Genomic DNA, 19,499 nt, shown 5'->3' with positions numbered 1-19,499 from the left:
ATCAACTAAGCCACTCAGGTGCCCTAGTTTTTGCATTTTTAAAGGATTGTTAAAAAGCAAAAAAACAAAATGAAACTAAAAGAAGGATATGTGTGACCATATGTAGTCTGGAAAACTTGATTTATAGACTGGACTTTTATAAGAAGAAAGAATTCTGCTGACTTCAAGTCTGTAAGATCTTGAGTGATGCTTACACTCTCATTCCTGAAATTTGTAATTTGATTCTTCTCCCTGCCCTCCCCCCTTGATTGATTTGGCTAGTGGCTTATCTTTTTTCTTTTTACAGGAATCAACTTTTGATTTAATTGAATTTCTATACTGTTTCCTGTTTTATTGTTTTATGCTTTAATATATATTATGTCCTTCCTTCTGTTTAATGTGTAGTATCTTTGAAATTCATACAAGTTTTTGCATATATCACTAATTAATCCCCCTTTATTGCTGAGTAGTATTTCATGTTAGTGATATGCCACAGTTTGTTTATTCATCTATGATGAACATTTCCCTCCAGTTTTTTTTTTTTTTTTTAAGAGATTTTATTTAGTACAGGCAGAGGGAGAAGCAGGCTCCCAGACGAGCAAGGAGCCCAATGTGGGACTTGATGACAGGCTCCTGGGATCATGACCTGAGCCAAAGGCAGTCCTTTAACCTACTGAGCTACTCAAGCACCCTTCCCCCCACAAATTTTTGACCATTACAAGTAAAGCTACAATAAGCTATGGTCTTAAAAATCTTAAAAAAAAAAAAAAAGAAATATATCTTCTGGTCTTTCCCCCATTTTCTAATTGGAATTTTTTATTATTGAGTTTCGAGAGTTCTTTTTAATGCTATTATTATTATTATTATTATTATGTTATTTTAGTAAGCTCTATGCCCCACATGGAGCTTGAACTCACAACCTGGAGATCAAGAGTCACATGGTCTACATATCAAGCAAATCAGGTGCCCCTCTTTTTTTTTTTTTAAGATTTTATTTATTTATTTGACAGAGATCACAAGTAAGCAGAGAGGCAGGCAGAGAGAGAGGGGGAAACAGGCTCTCTGCTGAGCAGAGAGCCCCATGTGGGGCTCGATCCCAGGACTCTGGGATCATGACCTGAGCCGAAGGCGGACTCTTAATCATCTGAGCCACCTGGCCATCCCTACAGTTCTATTTTTAAGTAATCTCTACACCCAACGTGGATCTTGAATATACAACCCTGACCTCAAGAGTTGCCTGTTCCAGTGACTGAGCCAGCGGGTGCCCCCATGGAACTAAGTTTTAGATTTTCCTGAGGTGTAATTTTTCATTTTTTTTCCTTTTATAGATTGCCCTTTTGGTGTTACCTTTAAGAACTCTTTTTACTTTTGTAATTCCTAGCTCATTCTTTTAAAATTCACCATCATTTTTGCTCGTTATTTTTTAATCTTTTATATTATTACTTGAATATCAATCTGTAGGCCTCATTCTGTCATCTATTCTTTTCTGCTGGCTGTTTTTCATGATTTTTTTAATGTTTTGTGATTTTTTTTTTAAGGGAGTCATATTTATGAGACTTAATTTTTTGCATGTCCTGATAAAAGTGCATTCTTTCACAGATAATGTATGTTTGCTTTTCCTTTGTGCTAAGAATCACTTTTGGCTTAAACCTGTATAACTAAAGTTATTGTCCCAAGTTTCTTCATACCTAATAGATATGGTGAATTTAGGCTGTAAATCTGAGGACCACTTTGTTGTTCTGAATTCTCAAGGGATGTGTTTTTTTCCTCTTCATTCTTAGTGTAGATGTTGGGAAAGGCAGTTTTCCTCAGTTTCCTGAGGATGGGTGGTGGGAAAGTTAGCAGGTTTATTTCTAGTTCATCCTTATATTTAGGTGTATCCATTTGTACCAGGATTTTGCCGGGTGATTGCATTAGATGCTTTAAGTTGAGCAGGTTTGTCTTAACCTTTTTTTTTTTTTTTTAAGATTTTATTTATTTATTTGTCAGAGAACGAGAGAGCACGAGCAGGCAGAGTGGCAGGTAGAGGGAGAAGCAGGCTCCCTTGCTGAACAAGGAGCCTGATGCGGGACTCCATCCCAGGACTCTGGGATCATGACCTGAGCTGAAGGGAGATGCTTAACTGACTGAGCCACCCAGGTGTCCCACCAGCTCATGTAGTTTTTTTTCTTTTAAGTGATTAAAAAATTTTTTTTTATTTATTTGACAGACAGAGATCACAGGTAGGCTGAGAGGCAAGCAAGCAGAGAGGGGGGAAGCAGGCTGCCTGCCGAGCAGAGAGCCTGATGCGGGGCTCAATCCCAGGACCCTGGGATCATAACCTGAGCCAAAGGCAGAGGCTTAACCCACTGAGCCACCCAGGCAGCCCCAGCTCATGTAGTTTTAAGCAAAGTTTAAAAACAGATTTTTATCAACTTTTTCTCTGGTTCATATTGCAGGAAAAAAAGCAACTTTTTAGTATCTTCTTCAAGTCTTCCTTTTTTTTTTTTTTTAAAGTCTTCCTTTCTTTTGTCCATAATATTCCCTTATTCTATTTGGTGGTTCGAGATGCATCTCAGGGCTTTCCTTAAGTCCCTGCTTGAATTAGAGGTCTGTGCCTCATTCTTAGTCACGTTATATTGCAGCTTGCTGGTTTCTTGCCTGTCTTCTTGATTCTCTCTTGCCTGTAAGTAATTTGGAGGGCCAGAACTATGTGTTGCTATTTAAAAATTTTTTTTCCCTATTTCTTGGCCTGGCAGAGTACCTAAGACCAGATGGGTTTAGAGCGAACATTTATTGACAGTAAATGGTACCGATTATTGATGTGGGATTGTTGAACCCAATGGTGAAGACAGAATTCTTGAGATGTTTTACAGTGCAAAAAGGTGTGTCTTTATTACACACGGGGACAGGACCTGTGGGTAGAGAGAGCTGCATTGTGACTGTGAGGAGTGACTAAATATATAGGGTTTTGTATCCTGTGGAAGTGAAGTTGACCTTAGGGCTCCAGGATATTGAGTCTGTAGGTTCCTGGAGGTCTATTATTAAGATTGTTTTTCTTTTCTTTCTTTCTTTTCTCTCTCTTTTTTAATATTTACTTATTTGTTTATTTCTGAAAGTGGGTAGGGGGTAGGGCATGGGGAGGGGAGGGGTGGGAGAAGGAGAGTGAGAGAGTCTCAAGCTGATTGTTTTGAGCAAGGAGCCCAATGCGGGACTCAATCCCAGGACCCTGGGATCATGACCAGAGCCAAAGGCAGCAGCTTAACTGACTGAGCCACCCAGGCATCCCTCTTTTCCTTTTTTAAAAAGCTTTATTTAATCTCTATATCCAACATGAAGCTCGAACTCATGACCCCAAATCAAGAGTCACATGCTCCTCTGAGCCAGCCAGGTGCCCAAGATTGTGTTTTTCTTGTAAATCATTAAGACAGCTAAAAACAGGTTTTAGCTCAGGTTGTGATCCTGGAGTCCTGGAACTGAGCCAGGTGTTGGCTCCCTGCTCTGCCGGGAGGCTGCTTTTCCTTCTGCTCCTTACCCAGCTCATGTGCTCTCTCTTCTCTCTCTCAAATAATTGAATTAAATCTTAAAAAAAACCAAAAAACAAAAACAAAACCCACACACACAACAAAAAAATAGCTACAAACAAAAATAGTAAAGTTTTATGTCCTACATAACTGGGATATTTATCAGTTGACTATTTGTTTTTCCCCTGCTGTTGTTAGGCAGTCACTAGTGCCTGAGGAAAATTAAATATATACATATCGTACCTTAAGTGGGGGGGCTTTATGGGCTGCCAGCTTGTGTTTTCCCTCTCATCAAGAATAATAGCTCAAATCATATCCTGGCTTTCTCAATGGAGGACTATATAAACAAAGACAGAAACAAAACAGGGAGGAAAGCACACAGATCCTTCATATTCTAGTTTGCATGCAGGACACTTCATACAGAAATGAAAACCTGTCTCTTTCTTTCCTTTTTTTTTTTTTTTTTTTAAACCAGCCTTTTTCTATAGGAAAACTGTATTCCCTTCAGGGGTCTCCTACAATGCTAACTGATTCAGGAAAACCAGGTCTGTTTCCATTATAAGGTCTCCACACCCTTAAGACGCTGGTTTTTAAGTGGTGGGTGGTATGTTGCAATAATGGAAGTGGACTTTGCCTATTATCCTGGCATCCATACTTCTTTCCAAGCAGAACTATTATCTCCATTCAGTGCTGGACGAAGTTTTGTTCAACGACGGCGCTCACATGGCCAGAATGCTTTAATTTTGATGCAGCTTGAGTATTTTTACAGGATTTTTCTTGAGCCTTCAATTTTTCTTACTGCAGCAAACGGGAAGAACTTAAGCCCAGTGAATAACAGACTCTCTATCGCGAACATATCGAGAATTTTGGTGAAATTAACATAATTTCTACTTTACTGGAAAGCTTTTCATATTGTTTTAAACCTTGAAAGTTAAATCACAAATTTTATACTTTGTGTTCAGCTTTTTATATTCTTAATTATTGCGCGGGTGGGAGCGACCGTGATAAAGGAGACTTAAGAGAAAGAATTCATTCTTTGTGATTCTTAGATCTACCTGGCTAAGGTTACGGAAAACGACCCTTTTCTTGTTTTGTATACAGACGCAGGGGCCTAGCGTTTGTACTTCCTTAAACTTAACATGCGCCAGAAGCCGCATAGATCTATTTTACTGTAGTCTTATTTTTACAGCCACGAAAAGTGAGACTCAAGTTCGGTGTCCTGCCTCGGGTACCTCTGGGATTTCCAACTCAGGTCACCGCGCCCTCGTGTCCCCGTCTATCTCCAGCCTTTGCCGATCGTTCCTTGCTCCATCCAGCCCATCTGGGGCGATGGTGCAGATGCTAGGGTACTAGCGCCGGGAAGGGCGTGAGAATTCCAAAGACAACACCTGCGCCCTTATCCCAAGCCCCTTCTGGTTAGTCCCATCCCCCTCTCGGACGCCCGACCAGACCTGAAACCATAGAGCTCACACAGCCCAGAGCGTCCCTTCTCGGGCCGCCGAGCGCTGACGCCGAGCCGCTGGGCGGGGTCTCCTCGAGGGGCGGAGGGAGAGGAGGGGGAACCAGGCAGGAGAAGGGCTGGCCAGCCTTGCAGCGCCCCGCAGCGGCCACGGCCGGAAGCACGGTCTCGTCGGCCCTGCGGCGCTGGATCCCTGACGCACGGAGCTCGAGAGCGAGAGCGAGAGAGAAAGGGGCAGAAATGGCGGCTCCGCTTGGCTCCCGCTGAGGAGGGTGAAGCCGGTGGAGGGTCCGAGCTGTCGGCCTGGAGCATCGCTCCCGCTTCCCGCTTTCTGCCTTCTCACGCCTACTTCGCTTCCTCTGCCCTACTCTCGCCTGTCCTCGTCTACGCTCCGCAGAGTGCGGGTCGGCTCGTCTCTCCCGGCCCGGCTCCACTGGCCCTGATTGCCCGGCCGGCGGGCCGGCCTTCCTTGGCTCTCCCGGGCGCGGCGGGCGCGGTGTGGACCCCGTCCCCCTGGCTGGACCATGGTGAACACCCGGAAGAGCTCTCTGCGTCTTCTCGGGTCCAAGTCGCCTGGGCCCGGGCCTGGGCCTGGGGCCGGAGCAGAGCCTGGGGCGACCGGAGGCAGCAGCCATTTCATCTCCTCTCGGACCCGCTCCTCCAAGACCCGCGCTGCCAGCTGCCCCGGCGCCAAGGCCGGGGGAAGCGGTGGCGCCGGCGTCGCTCTGGAAGAGGCCCGGGTAAGAGCGCGGCAGCCCGAGTCCGGAGGCTTGCGAGTGCCGGCCCGGCCGCCGGGGCTTTGTCTGGCCGGGTTAGGGCAGGAAGCCTCCAGTGGAGACCGCTTGGGCGGCTGGAGACCGGGTCTGCGGGTGCGGTGAAGGATGGCACCCGGCTAGGCAGGGCTGCGACAGCTTTGCTGGTCCGGCTCTTTTGTGTAAGGAACAGGACTGGAGTGTGGGGGGAGAGAGCTTTGGGGGGTCTTTTCGGGGACATTAGAACGGTCTGCTTTCCGTGTCCTTGCCGTGCCTTAGAGGGGAATTCTAGGGAAGCAAGAGCGGAGGGCCGGAGTCGCCGGGTGGAAGGGCTGGGGAAGAGAAGTGAAAGTTTTCTGCGGTGTCAAACCCTACTTGTAAGTGTGTCAGCTCCTGCCGGTGTCTTAACTCCAGCTCACTCTCAAACTGTTTGGGGGTGGTTCAAGTTGGTGAGGGAGTGAACGGAGAGCTCCAGTTGGCAGCCAGGCAGGGATGCTGAAAAAAGTTTGTAGCTGCTCTGACACCAACTTTAAAAACAAAATCAACGCTATCGCCTCTCCAGGCAGGAGAGATCAAGCATGATTTTGTGGCTGGGGAATCAGCCAGCTAGCTAACCAGGGTTCTAGCAGGGACCCAGTAGAGCTTCAAGTCTCAAAAGGGGCACGTCGGATGTTTTGGATTGTACACACTGTCTTCAGATTGTATGGTTTCCTGGATGTCTGCATTTTTGTTATGGGAATAGTTTATAAAAGGTGAACTAACACCATGGTCACACAGTCGCAGACGTGACATTTGAAGAAGGCTGGTGATTTAGTTTTTTAAAAAAGTGGTCGAAAGATCTTATTTTATAAAACTCTAAGCTAGCACTTGTTTTGTCACTTTAAGGGAATGGATAAGTTTGTGTTAGGAGGTTGGTTATGAATTCAGAAAAGAGTATTGCTTCTGTCTAGCAAGAGGCTAATTTACTGAGACTAATTTGGCTGGAAATTGTTACTCATTTAAAATGCTCCTTTGATTTCACACCATTTTGTTATTGTGGGAGGGAAACAATATTTTATTTTCTGTGGGGTCTACAAGATTATGGTTTGTGTGTGCTTTTTCTCTATCACATACTGTTCAGACACTAATCAGAATGAACTGATGGAAATAATCATATATTTTTCTGTACTAGCCTGAAATATATTTATTGTATCTCTGAAAATATATTTGGTTTTTATTTTGCTAAAAGTCTGGAAAACATTTTAAAAAACTGTCTTCTTAGACTCTTTTGGGGCGAACATCTCTGAGGTTGAAATAAGAAAGCTAAATCTGAAAGTTGTGCAAACTATTTAGAATAATTATTTTGAAAACTTGGCATTTTGTAGAAATTACTCCCAATGTGTACAAGCTTATTGACTTTCTGAAGCTGACATATATTTTAAAACAGAAGTAAATTTAAGAAAGTTCTGTCTTCTACACCTAAGTACAAGTAAAATGTTTAGAGTGTAAGCATTTAATTGTAGTATAATGGTTTGAATGCCTAGTCTATTAGAGCAGTATCTAATTCATCTGAGGCAATTAGCTCATCTGTCACTGATCAGTTTGTGGTCCCATTTTTGAATTCATGGATATCATGCTGTCCTTACCCCCTGAGGAATAAGGTGAAGTAATTTGTCAAGCAGCTGTTACAGAGATGTTAAAAGGCAAGGAATCAATAATCTAATGTAGAAATGAATGTTTGGTAGCTTTTAAATTGCTGGAGGAATGAAAGGCAGTACAGTTTTTTCTAGAAGGATGCTAATGAAACTTTGTTTCAAGGATCCCTTGAATATGTTTTAAAAGGCTGTAAATAACAGGCTAATGAAGATTTACTTTAAAATACTTGTTTTTCTGTTTTAGACTTGTCTTCTGGCTGTAGTAGATGATAGAATGATCTAATGGCTTTCTCTGAGAAATTTAAGAAATTTACTAATCCTGTCATGGGTCCTTTAAAAGGGGATAAGTTATAATTCTAAGTTTAAGTTTATGGACTATATATTTACAAGGCAATTTCTGAATATTTCATTGTATGTATTTCTAAGGTGGGTTGATATGAGTGTGGTAAGCTCTTCTCTCAAGTTTGTTTTATGAATTGCAAAAATTTAGTACTCTTTCCTGTGTATTTAAATAGGCACCCTCTGTGTCTTTGGAGTTTTAGCCATTTGCTAGTGTTTGTAATGACTTACTTGTTGGAAAATGGAGTTGTTCATGCTATTGCTTTAGGAGACCCTTATTTTTGTAGGAAGAAATGTGTTTCTTTTTATAAGATACATAATTAAGGAGGTCCTCCTTTTTCTTCGTTTGTGTTCTTCACTTTACACCTGATGCTGATTTCTTCCCTTACTCCCCTCAACCTCTCTGGATGCTTTTTAGATTTCATGTGCTGTTTAGAGTTACTTCATTTGCTTTAAAAGTCATAGGACCATGAGCTGTGCCAATAATTTTGCCTCCCCCTGCCCCAAGTATGTGTAGAATTGGGAAATACACATATGATACATTTTGTAGGTTATGGCCATGATTTTCTTGTGCCTACACATTTTATTTTTTATGATTATTTATTTATTTATTTATTTGAGAGAGAGAAAGAACATAAGCAGGGGAAGTGGCAGGCAGAGGGAGAGAGAGAAGCAAGCTTCTCAACAAACAGGAAGCCTGATGGGGGACTTGATCCCAGGATTCTAGGATTATGACCTGAGCTGAAGGCACAGCCCAGGTGCCCCATGCCCACACTTTTTAAATGTCAACTTGATTTATGTAGTTAGTTGTGATACTCTAATAACTGGGTTTTTTTGTTTGTTTAGTATGTATAAAATTTCACCTCTTTTAGGTCAGTTAATATGATCAATTAGCATTTATTTGCTCCACCAAAGAGTCACTCTCAGCAAACTAATATTATATTCACAGAATTGGAAAGCAGTTTTTGAAAAATATTTCAGCTCTTTTTATATTTCTGTTAGGCCTGTTTGCTTTTGACTTCATCACTAGTGTGTTATGTTTTTTGGGAAGGTTATATAGTACATTCTGAGGCCCCATCTTTGTTGAGAGGGTTAAAATAAGTATTTTGAGTAACTTTATAGGTAAACTTGCTTTATCTTAATTTCATTAAAAAAAGTCTTTGAGTCCCTTTTTAGTATGCTCTTTTATCACCTTGTACTTATTCTTTTCCAACACCCATGCATTTACCAACATAATAGAAGCAGAGTGGCGGAAATTGATGGTTAAACATGAAAAAGAAGTCTGAGAGCAAAATATAGTAATGCATAGAACACTCAAATGAGTAGGGAAAAACACAAGTTCTTTAGAGTAGAGCAAGTTTTTCGTATATGTATCAGGGTCTTGAGTAATGTGTTAAACAATGTCCCCTGTCACAGTTTTGAACCAAAATAGCTGTGGAGTTCATAGGGATTACCTGTGGTAGCCAACTGAAAATGCAACTTTATTTTTTAATTTTATTATTATTATTATTTTTAAGATTTTATTTATTTATTTGACAGGGAGATGGAGAGCACAAGTAGGCAGAGCGGCAGGCAGAGGGAGAGGGAGAAGCAGGCTCTCTGCTGAGCAGGGAGCCTGATGTGGGACTCCATCCCAGGACCCTGGGATCATGACCTGAGCCGAAGGTAGTCGCTTAACCGACTGAGCCACCTGGCACCCTATTAATATTACTTTTAAAGATTTTATTTGTCCATTTGACAGAGAGAAAGAAAGCACAAGTAAGCAGAGCTGCAGGGAGAGGAAGAGGGAGAAGCAGGCTCCCCAGTGAGCAAGGAGCCCCATGAAGGGCTTCATTCCAGGACCTTGGGATCATGACCTGAGCCAAACACAGATATGCCCAACCGACTGAGCCACTCAGGCGCCCCTGAAAATGCAACTTTAAACAATTCAATTACTGGCCATTTCTGTAGTCTAGATAGAGTTTCAGTTTTTAAGGTCATGGATGAAACTTAAAATATCTGTATCAGTGAATCCGTATTAATTCCTTAAAGCATTTTCGCTGGCACGTAGTCTTTGTAACCATTCTTTGATAGGTCCTTGATTGCATGTTCCCTAAATACCTAATTATAGATAAACCTGTAGCCTCTAGAAACCAGCTGGACAGGTAATATAGGATTATTACTTGTTAGGAGGGCTAAGGCCCAAACCAGTAGCTTAGCATGAATGAAGAGTGATCCTGTTTCTTCAAGGATCTACCTCAGAAATGTGCTGTATTACTCTGAATTGTATATTTGGCATTTCTTTTCACACATACACAATGAAATTTCATTTGTGTGCCCTACTGAGTTGATTTCTTGGTATTTGGCTTTTGGTCTTTTATTGGGACTATTTTATCTTGTTATACCTCTCTTCTGTGGGAGGATCTCATGAAAAATGAGCTATTGAGTAAAAGGCAGTTGGGATTTTTGGATAAAAACTAATACGAAAGTACAAAGTTAGAGGGGAAAACCATACGTAAAATGTTGTGTTTAAATATAAACTAGAGGGGCGCCTGGGTGGCTCAGTGGGTTAGGCCTCTGCCTTCGGCTCAGGTCATGATCTTAGGGTCCTGGGATCGAGCCCCGCATCGGGCTCTCTGCTCAGTGGGGAGCCTGCTTCCTCTTCTCTCTCTGCCTGCCTCTCTGCCTACTTGTGATCTCTCTGTCCAATAAATAAATAAAATCTTAAAAAAATATATAAACTGGACAGTTTTAGAGAGTTATGTTGTGCGTGGCTTACATCAAATAATAGAAAAGACATCTAAAGGGGTGCCTGGGTGGGTGGCTCAGTCGGTCAAGCATCTGCCTTTTGCTCAGGTCATGATCCTGGAGTCCTGGAATCGAGCTCTGCATTGCGCTCCCTGCTCAGCTGGGAGTCTGCTTCTCCTTCTTCCTGCTCATTCTCTCTCTCTCTCTCAAATTAAAAAAATAAATAAATAAAAGATTTAGAATCTTACAGCATATACTCAAAGGATGTAGTAACAAATACAAATTATAAATAAAATAAATAATAAATAAAAAAAATAAAATCTTTTATTTATTTATTTGTCAGAGAGAGAGAGAGCACAAGCGGGGGAGTGGCAGGTAGAGGAAGAAGCAGGATTCCAGCTAAGCAAGGAGCCCGATGTAGTGCTCCATCCCAGGACCCTGGGATCATGACCTGAGCTGAAGGCGGATGCTTAACGGACTGAGCCACCCAGATGTCCCAATAAATAAAATCCTAAATAAAAAAAAAAAAAAAAAGAAAAAGACATCTAAATTCTAAATTACTGTTACTAGGCTATAATTTGTATTTGTTACTACATCCTTTGAGTATTTGCTCTAAGATTCTAAACTTCAGGTGCTTTTGAACTTTAACTACTTTGTATGGTTTTTTTTTTTCCCATTTTTAGATTGTTATTTTAGTTTCATCTGGAGGTAGAATATATATCTTTGGTTAAAATTTTTCTCCCTTGGGGGTACCTGGCTGGCTTAGTTGGGAGAGCATGAGACTCTTGATTTTGGGGTCATGAGTTCAAGACCTACGTTGGGGGTAGAACTTATTAAGAAAAAAATTCCTAGACTATTCTATTAGAATAGTGTATAAGCTTCAGGAGGGTAGGCACTGTATCTTATTTCCCCTCAGTTGCTGTATTCCAAGGGGCTAGCGCCACATCTGACACATAGAAGATGCTCAATACATTTCTGTTAATGAATACTGTGTTAAGGAGCCAATTATGTTGTGAAAATATGGATGTTTGGAGTTTGAGAATAGAAGATTAAAAAAATACAGTTCCTACTTTTAGGGGTATAAGTATACACATAGTATACATACAAGAAATTATTAATAAGACAAGTCAAGTAGGGGCTAAATGAATGATGCAGATAATCAATGGGGTGAGTTCTAATCCTTTACTCAGTGTTTTGAGTGGAAATATGTGAGGTTTTTTAAAGACAAAAATTGTATTTACAGCTGTATCCTGAATGCCTGCAGTATTGCCTGCCAAACATAGTGCTCAGTAAATAATTTTTGAATGAGTGAATGGAAAGTATGCTTCATTTTATTTATTTTATTTATATTTTTATAGCTATGCCTACTCTTTCTTTCTTTTTTTTTTTTTTTTTAAGATTTTGTTTATTTGTCAGAGAGAGAGAGAGAGAGAGAGAGCGAGCGAGCGCACAAGCAGGGGGAGTGGCAGGCAGAGGGAGAAGCAGGCTCCCTCCCGAGCAAGGAGCCCGATGTGCAACTCGATCCCAGGACCCTGGGCTCATGACCTGAGCTGAAAGTAGATGCTTAACCGACTGAGCCACCCAGGTGTTTCAAGTATGCCTCATTTTAAATTATTTTCATGTTGGCAGGCTTTACTTTAGCTGTATTTACTTGTTGCATTTTGCTTTTCTGCCTATTAGTGGTAACCTGATAAGGAGAGTAAACTAAGGTTTATTTAGCATTTCATGCCAGGTGTTTAATGCTGTCTCATTTAATCCCTGCAACCCTGTAAGGCAGGTGATGGTACCCCCATTTTACAGCTGAGGAAATGAGTTGTCAAAAAGGTTAAATGGCGTGTAGAAGACCAATTAGGTAATAAGTAGTAGGTAGTAAGTAATATTAAATAGGTAATAAGTGGATTTCATATTTAAATCTAGTTCTGTTTTCTCCACTTTGGTATCTTACTGTTTCATCTGTACTTATCACTATTCTTTGATGCTGTTCGGTCAGTAGTTTCCACAAATACCCGGCAAAGCAAGAAGGCGGCTGTTGTGCAGTCGGGAAATTCTCTACATACTGTGTAGAGACAGATTTTTACTAGACTGTCTAGAGTTGTGTCTTGGATTGTATTGGGACTAAAAGTGGGAATAGTGGCCTATAGGGATATGAAATACTGGTTAGTGATTTTCAGTAATTGCTGCCTTACTTCAGGGGGTGGGTGTAGGAAGATGAACAGATACGTTGTAGAGAGATCATTTTGCAGTACTGTAAAGATGACTCGGGGGAAAAAATCCCTATAAAGGGTAAATCTGGAGCACTGTGGTCTACAGTAGAGGTGTACTTGTGCTGCCATCTTTCCCCTCTGCTCTGTGGTATTTGTCGAAAGTGTGTACATTTTCTTTTTTATAAAACATCTAAAAAAGATTTTATTTATTTATTTGAAAGAGAGAATAAGAGAGAGCCAGCGTGAGAGTTGGGAGGGTCAGAGGGAGAAGCAGACTCCCTGCCGAGCAGGGAGCCCAATGTAGTACACAATCCGGGAACTCCAGGATCATGACCTGAGCTGAAGGGAGTTGCCCAACCCACTGAGCCACCCAGGCACCCAGTGTGTACATTTTCTTTTATGTTCTGAGAATCTGTTTATTTGAGGGGGTAGGTAAGTGTTTTCCATTTGAAAAAATGTGTCATGCTTTAAACCTCTTGAAAAGAGATTATATAGCATACTTATACAATAGAGATACATACTAGTGAATTAAACATGTTTAGCATTATTAGTTTGTGTCTGTATTCTAGGACCCAAATTAGAATCTCTGGACCAATGGTGCTTCACATCCCCATAAAATGATATGTTCTCTGATCTTGCTAGACAGGAACTTGGAGAAATTCAGCTTAACTTTGGTGGTGAGGCTTGCTTATTCCTTTGTTTTTTCATTCAGTCAATAAATATTTATGAAGTACAACTACATTAAAATGTAAGTGGGCAAGTGTGGGTAAGTATGGGCAAGCATTTTTGTCTTTGGTTCACTCTTACAGGACTGCCATGTTGTAAAAAGTCAAGGAGGCACCATTCACACTGTAGTTTATGTGAATTGTATCCCCTGGAATTGTGCATTGCAGTCTTTTTATGTTATATGCTGCAGTTAACATCCTCACACAACGTCCCTTGAGGACTTGGTATAGGAATTTTTTTTTTTTAAGATTTTATTTATTTATTTGACAGATGGAGATCACAAGTAGGCAGAGAGGCAGGCAGAGAGAGAGAGGGAGAAGCAGGCGTCCCGCTGAGCAGAGAGCCAGATGTGGGGCTCGATCTCAGGACTCTGAGATCATGACCTGAGCTGAAGGCAGAGGCTTTAACTCACTGAGCCACCCAGGTGCCCCAGTATAGGAGTTTCTTTGAGATACCCAGGAGTGGAACAGAGGATACATGTATTTAAATATTACTTCACATTTGCTGCTCTGGTCTCTACTTCTAAGAGTAGTTTATGGGAGGTCCTCTATCTCCAGACACCTGCCAGTATTTGGGAATATTTAGCTCCCCCCCCCCACTCCCCCGCCCCACCAGGATTCTTAAGGAATTTTTTTTTTTTTTTTTTTTACAGATTTTTATTTATTTGACAGACAGATCACAAGTAGGCAGAGAGGCAAGCAGAGAGAGAGAGGAGGAGGAGGCAGGCTCCCTGCTGAGCAGAGAGCCCCATGTGAGGCTCTATCCCAGGTCCCTGAGATCATGACCTGAGCCGAAGGCAGAGGCTTTAACCACTGAGCCACCTAGGCACCCCTGGAATTTTTATTTATTATTTTTTATTATGTTTAATTAGCCAGTATATAGTACATTGTTAGTTAATACCTAGCTTTTTAATTTCTTTTGTTACTAATTTTATGAACAACACTTTATGTCCATAGTAATGTTTTTGATGTAGTGTGGATTGATTATTTGATACTTAAATCTTGTCTCTCTCTCTTTTTAAAAGATTTTACTTATTTTTTTTTTTAAAGATTTTTATTTATTTATTTGACAGAGAGAGATCACAAGTAGGCAGAGAGAGAGGAAGGGAAACAGGCTCCCCGCTGAGCAGAGAGCCCGATTCGGGGCTCGATCCCAGGACCCTGGGACCATGACCTGAGCCGAAGGCAGAGGCTTAAACCACTGAGCCACCCAGGTGCCCCAAGATTTTACTTATTTTGAAAGAGAGAGCATGTGTGCACCAACGTTGTGGGGGGGGTTGGTAGCGGGGGAAGAGGTAGAGGGAGAAGCAGACTCTGCTGAGCTGGATGTTCAAGGATGCAGGACTTGATCCTAGGACCCTGGGATCGTGACCTGAGCTGAAGGCAGACACTTAACCACTGAGCCACCCAGGAGCTCTCTCTCATCTCATATAGGATTCTACCTAATTTTTTGTTGTTCAAATCTTCCTGTTGTGTATATATATGTATATATATATGTGTGTATATATATATACGTGTGTGTGTGTGTGTGTGTATTTAATTTAATTTAATTTTTTAAAGTAAGTTCTGTACCCAGCCTGGGCCTTAAACTTATCACTCCAAGATCAAGAGCTGTATGCTCTACTGACTGAGCCAGCCAGGAGCTCCTGTATATCCCCCCATCCCCCCCTTATTTATTTTAAAAACTTTATTTTGTTTTTAAGATTTTATTTATCTGTCAGAGAGAGTGTGCACAAGCAGGGGGAGAAGCAGGCTCCCCACTGAGCAAGGAGCCCAGTGAGGGACTCCATCCCAGGTTGCTGGGACCATGACCTGAGCTGAAGGCAGACGCTTAACTGACTGAGCCACTCAGGCATCCCTCTATATATTTTTATTTTTTATTTTTTAAAAAATTTATTTATTTGAGAAAGGGAGAGCATAAGCAGGGAGAGCAGGAGGGGAGAATGAAGAAGCAGGCTCCCCTCTGGGGAGGGAGCCTGATGCGTGGCTCAATCCCAGGACTCCCTGAGATCACAGCCTGAGCTCTAAGCAGATTCCCAGCTGACTAAGCCACCCAGGAGCCCCTCTCCCTATATTTTTAAAGAAACTTTTTATTTTAGAATTGTTTCTAATTTCTTTTCTGCCTTATTCTAGATTCAGTGATTGTCAAGAAGTATGTTGTTTACTTTTCCAAACAGTGGGCAATTATTGTATAATTATCTTTTTGTTATTTACTTCTAGTTTAATACCACTGTGTTCAGAGAACATACTCCTTATGATTTCAGTCTTTTGAAATTCTGATTTATATTTGTCACCTTATTTATGATTAGTTTTAGTAAATGTTCTGTGTATATTTCAAAAGAATGTCGATTTTGCATAAATTATGTCTAATAAGTCATATTTATGAACCTTCTGATTTTATTTTATTTTATTTTATTTTATTTTATTTTATTTTATTTTATTTTATTTATTTATTTAGAATGGGAGGGAGAGAATGGGCAGGGGGAGGAGAGAGAGCATCTTAAGCCGGTTCCACTCCCAGCACAGAGCTTGCCTTGGGCCTGATCTCAGTGTCATAAAGCTTTAAAACTGGCTCCCCATCCAGCATGAGTGAGCCCGGTGTGGATCTCCAGTGGTGGGGGGGCTTGTCGAGGGGCTTTATCTTACGACCTGAGCTGAAATCAAGAGTTGGATCCTGGGGCGCCTGGGTGGCTCAGTGGTTAAAGCCTCTGCCTTCGGCTCAGGTCATGATCTCAGGGTCCTGGGATCGAGTCCCGCATCGGGCTCTCTGCTCAGCAGGGAGCCTGCCTCCCTGCCTACTTGTGATCTGTCAAATAAATAAACAAAAAATCTTAAAAAAAAAAAAAGTTGGATCCTTAACCTACTGAGCCACCCAGGCGCCCCGTTCTTTCTAACTACATGCTATTTAACATATTCTGGTAATGTTCTACCTTCCTCTCTGTATTGTCTAGAATTTTAGTTCTGACTTTTTTTATGGGTATAGGTACTTTTTCTTTTTCTTTAATTTGTTGTTTTTTCCAGTAGGAATAAATTTTTTTAAGGTATCAATTTGATTATCTTTTTATATTTCATATTATCATCTTTTATTTGTCTTTGTGAATACTTCAAGAATATTTTTAGTTTGGGACTTTTTGTGACAAACTCTCTGCAGCATTACATGGCTGAAAATATTTTCATGATGCTCTTTTATTAAAATAAAAAGTTGGCTGAATACAGAATTCTAGGTTTAATACTTAAAGAACATTATTTTATTGTCATCTTGTATACAGTGTTACTCTTGGAAGTTTGATGTTGGTCTGATTCTTTTGTAGGTGTTCACTCTCTTTTGAAGCTTATAGTTGTGTGTTTTTTTTTTGTCTTTGTGCATACATTTTGCTAATTTTATTTTATTTTTTAAAGATTTTATTTATTTGTCAGAGAGAGAGAGAGAGAGCGAGCGCGTGCACGCGAGCGAGCATGAGCACAAGCAGGCAGACTGGCAGGCAGAGGGAGAGAGAAGCAGGCTCCCCACTGAGCAGGGAGCCTGATGTGGGCGTCGATCCCAGGATCCTGGGATCATGACCTGAGCCGAAGGCAGCCGCTTAACCAATTGAGCCACCCAGGCGCCCCGACATTTTGCTAATTTTAGGCATCGGTTTTTCCTTTACCCTTTTTGGCAATCTTGGCTGTTTTATTCTGCGGTTTTTCATCTTTTTAAGACTGTGGTCAACTTATTTCACTTCATTTAATTTTAATTTCAATTTTAATTTTTAAGTAATCTCTACATCTTGCGTGGGGCTTGCACTCATGACCCTGAGATCATGAGTTCATGCTCTTTTGACCGAAACAGCCAGTTGCTTCAATTTTTTTTTAAAGGTTTTATTTATTTATTTGACAGAGAGCACAAGCAGGGAGGGTAGAAGAGGGAGAAGCAGGCTCCCTTCTGAGCAAGGAGCCTGATGTGGGACTCAATCCCAGGACTTCCAGGTCATGACCTGAGCTGAAGGCAGTTGCTTAACCAGCTGAGCCACCCAGGTGCCCCCAGTTGCCTCAATTTATTATTTCATAGTAATAATTTAAAATTATCATTTCTCAAGTATTACTTCTGGGACTCTCATTATTCAGAAATTGGCACCTAGAAAAATTTTGTCCCTAAATTTATAATTAAGCACACTGTTTTTAAGGACTTTTGATGGCATACTGGAGAAATTTACGACAGTTACTTTTTTTTTTTTTTAAAGATTTATTTATTTATTTGACAGATTACAAGTAGGCAGAGAGGCAGGCAGAGAGGAGGGTGGGAAGCAGGCTCCCTGCTGAGCAGAGAGCCCGATGCGGGGCTCAATCCCGGGACCCTGGGATCATGACCCGAGCCGAAGGCAGAGGCTTTAACCCACTGAGCCACGCAGGCGCCCCGACAGTTACTTGAGTAAACAAGAAACTTACAGTTACTTAAGCTACTTGGTGTTCCTTGTGGCTGTCTTCTGTTGACCATTTTGGTTTGATTTCATTTTCTTAAGGCTGTGTAATATTCCATATATATAGATGCATATGTATATGTATATACATACATATATTCATATGTACACATCTATCTATATATATGCATCTATATATATATCTCTATATATATATCCCACATCTTTGTTCATTCATCTGTTGATGGACATCTGAGCTCTTTCCATAGTTGGGCTATTGTGAACATTGCTGCTATAAACATTGATGTCCCTTTGGATCACTACATTTGTATCTTTAGGGTAAATACCCAGTAGTGCGATTGCTTGGTTGTAGGGTGGCTCTGTTTTCAACTTTTTGAGGAACCTCCATATTGTTTTCCAGAATGGCTGCACCAGCTGAGCATATAGTTATTTAGAAGTGGCAGTTCAGTTGAAAGTGGAAATTTTCTTTCTTTCTTTTTTTTTTTTTTTAAGATTTTTATTTATTTATTTGACCGAGGGAGAGAGAGAGTGAGTGAGGGAGGAACACAAGCAGGGGGTATGGGAGAGGGAGAAGCAGGCTTCCCGTCGAGCAGGGAGCCTAATGTGGGGCTTGATCTCAGGACCCTGGGATCTTGACCTGAACCGAAGGCAAACACCTAGCCACTGAGCCACCCAGTCGCCCCTCTTTTTTTTTTTTTTTTTTAAAGTAATCTCTACACACACCTTGGGGCTTGAACTCATGACTCTAAGCTCAAGAGTCGTAAGCTTTCCTGACTGAACCAGCTAGGTGCTGCAGGAAAATTATCTTTCTTAACATTCTTTAATGTCGTTAATTGAGTAACTCTGTGTACCAGATAGACGCTGAAGATAAAGAAGTAGGTAAGACTCTAGGTCTTAGCTCTTTGACAAAATATTTTTATTTAAAAATTGTGAATTACAAAATAAAAAAATTATGAGGGGCCCTTGGGTGGCTCAGTTGGTTCATGATCTCAGGGTCCTGGGATCAAGCCCTGCATCAGGCTCTGTGCTCAGCAGGGAGTCTGCTGCTGCTTCTCCCTGTGCCCTTTCCCCTGCTTGTTCTCTCTCTCTCAATAAATAAAATCTTTAAAAACAAGTAAAATAAAATCTTTAAAAATATTATGAAAGAAGTATCTCAAGCAATATGGAAGTGCACAGAAAAAAATAAGTCCTTCCCCTCCTCCCCTGACTCCTCCAGTTCATTTTCACTAGTGATAACCTCTGTTAAAGCTGATGCTCATCTTTCCAGACCATGGCACATGTATTTATGGGTGATTTATATGTGTGTCTTTTGAACAAATGGAATTATAATCTATATATTATTTGATAGTAAACTGTATCATGTATATTTTTTCATATTAGTCCTTCTTTCTAATTTTTTTGTTGTGTCATTATACCACTTATGTAACTGTTCCCTATAGGTACACAGGTTGTCATCGTGTTTTTAATATTATAAATAATATAGTAGAAAATGCCTTTTTTAAAATAGGTGAAGTGGAATTACTGGATCAAAGGCATGTATCTTTTAAATTTCTATAGGTTTTCCAGATTATTCTCTAAACAGGTTAAATCAATATGCATCCCACTCCCCAGTACTCTCAGAATTGCTAAGTTTTTATATAACTTTTACTGGCTGGTATAAGGAGTTAGGCTTTAATTTTCTTTTCTTTTTTTTTTTTTTTTTAAGATTTTATTTATTTATTTGACAGAGAGAGAGAGATCACAAGTAGTCAGGTGTGGG

At 40.8% G+C, this 19,499-nt stretch overlaps 1 protein-coding gene across 2 annotated transcripts in view; it reads left to right on the top strand.

The window, feature by feature from the left end:
• Positions 1 to 5,131: 5,131 nt before the first annotated feature.
• Positions 5,132 to 19,499, top strand: part of ATAD2B (ATPase family AAA domain containing 2B) — a 152,980-nt gene continuing 138,612 nt past the window's right edge. Inside the window, exon 1 of one of the 2 annotated variants that reach the window (XM_032866927.1) lies at positions 5,132 to 5,681. In XM_032866927.1, coding sequence (XP_032722818.1) covers positions 5,466 to 5,681 — 216 coding nt within the window. In that variant the 5' untranslated portion in view covers positions 5,132 to 5,465. The remainder of the gene's footprint in view (positions 5,682 to 19,499) is intronic. The other variant, XM_032866926.1, reaches the window with a different exon arrangement.

The sequence above is a fragment of the Lontra canadensis genome, unplaced genomic scaffold (genome assembly GCF_010015895.1).
Source record: "Lontra canadensis isolate GAN:19392208 unplaced genomic scaffold, GSC_riverotter_1.0 scaffold32, whole genome shotgun sequence".
Classification (NCBI taxonomy): Eukaryota; Metazoa; Chordata; class Mammalia; order Carnivora; family Mustelidae; genus Lontra; species Lontra canadensis.
Note: the sequence above shows the minus strand (reverse complement) of the source record. Positions and strands in the feature narration are given on the sequence as shown.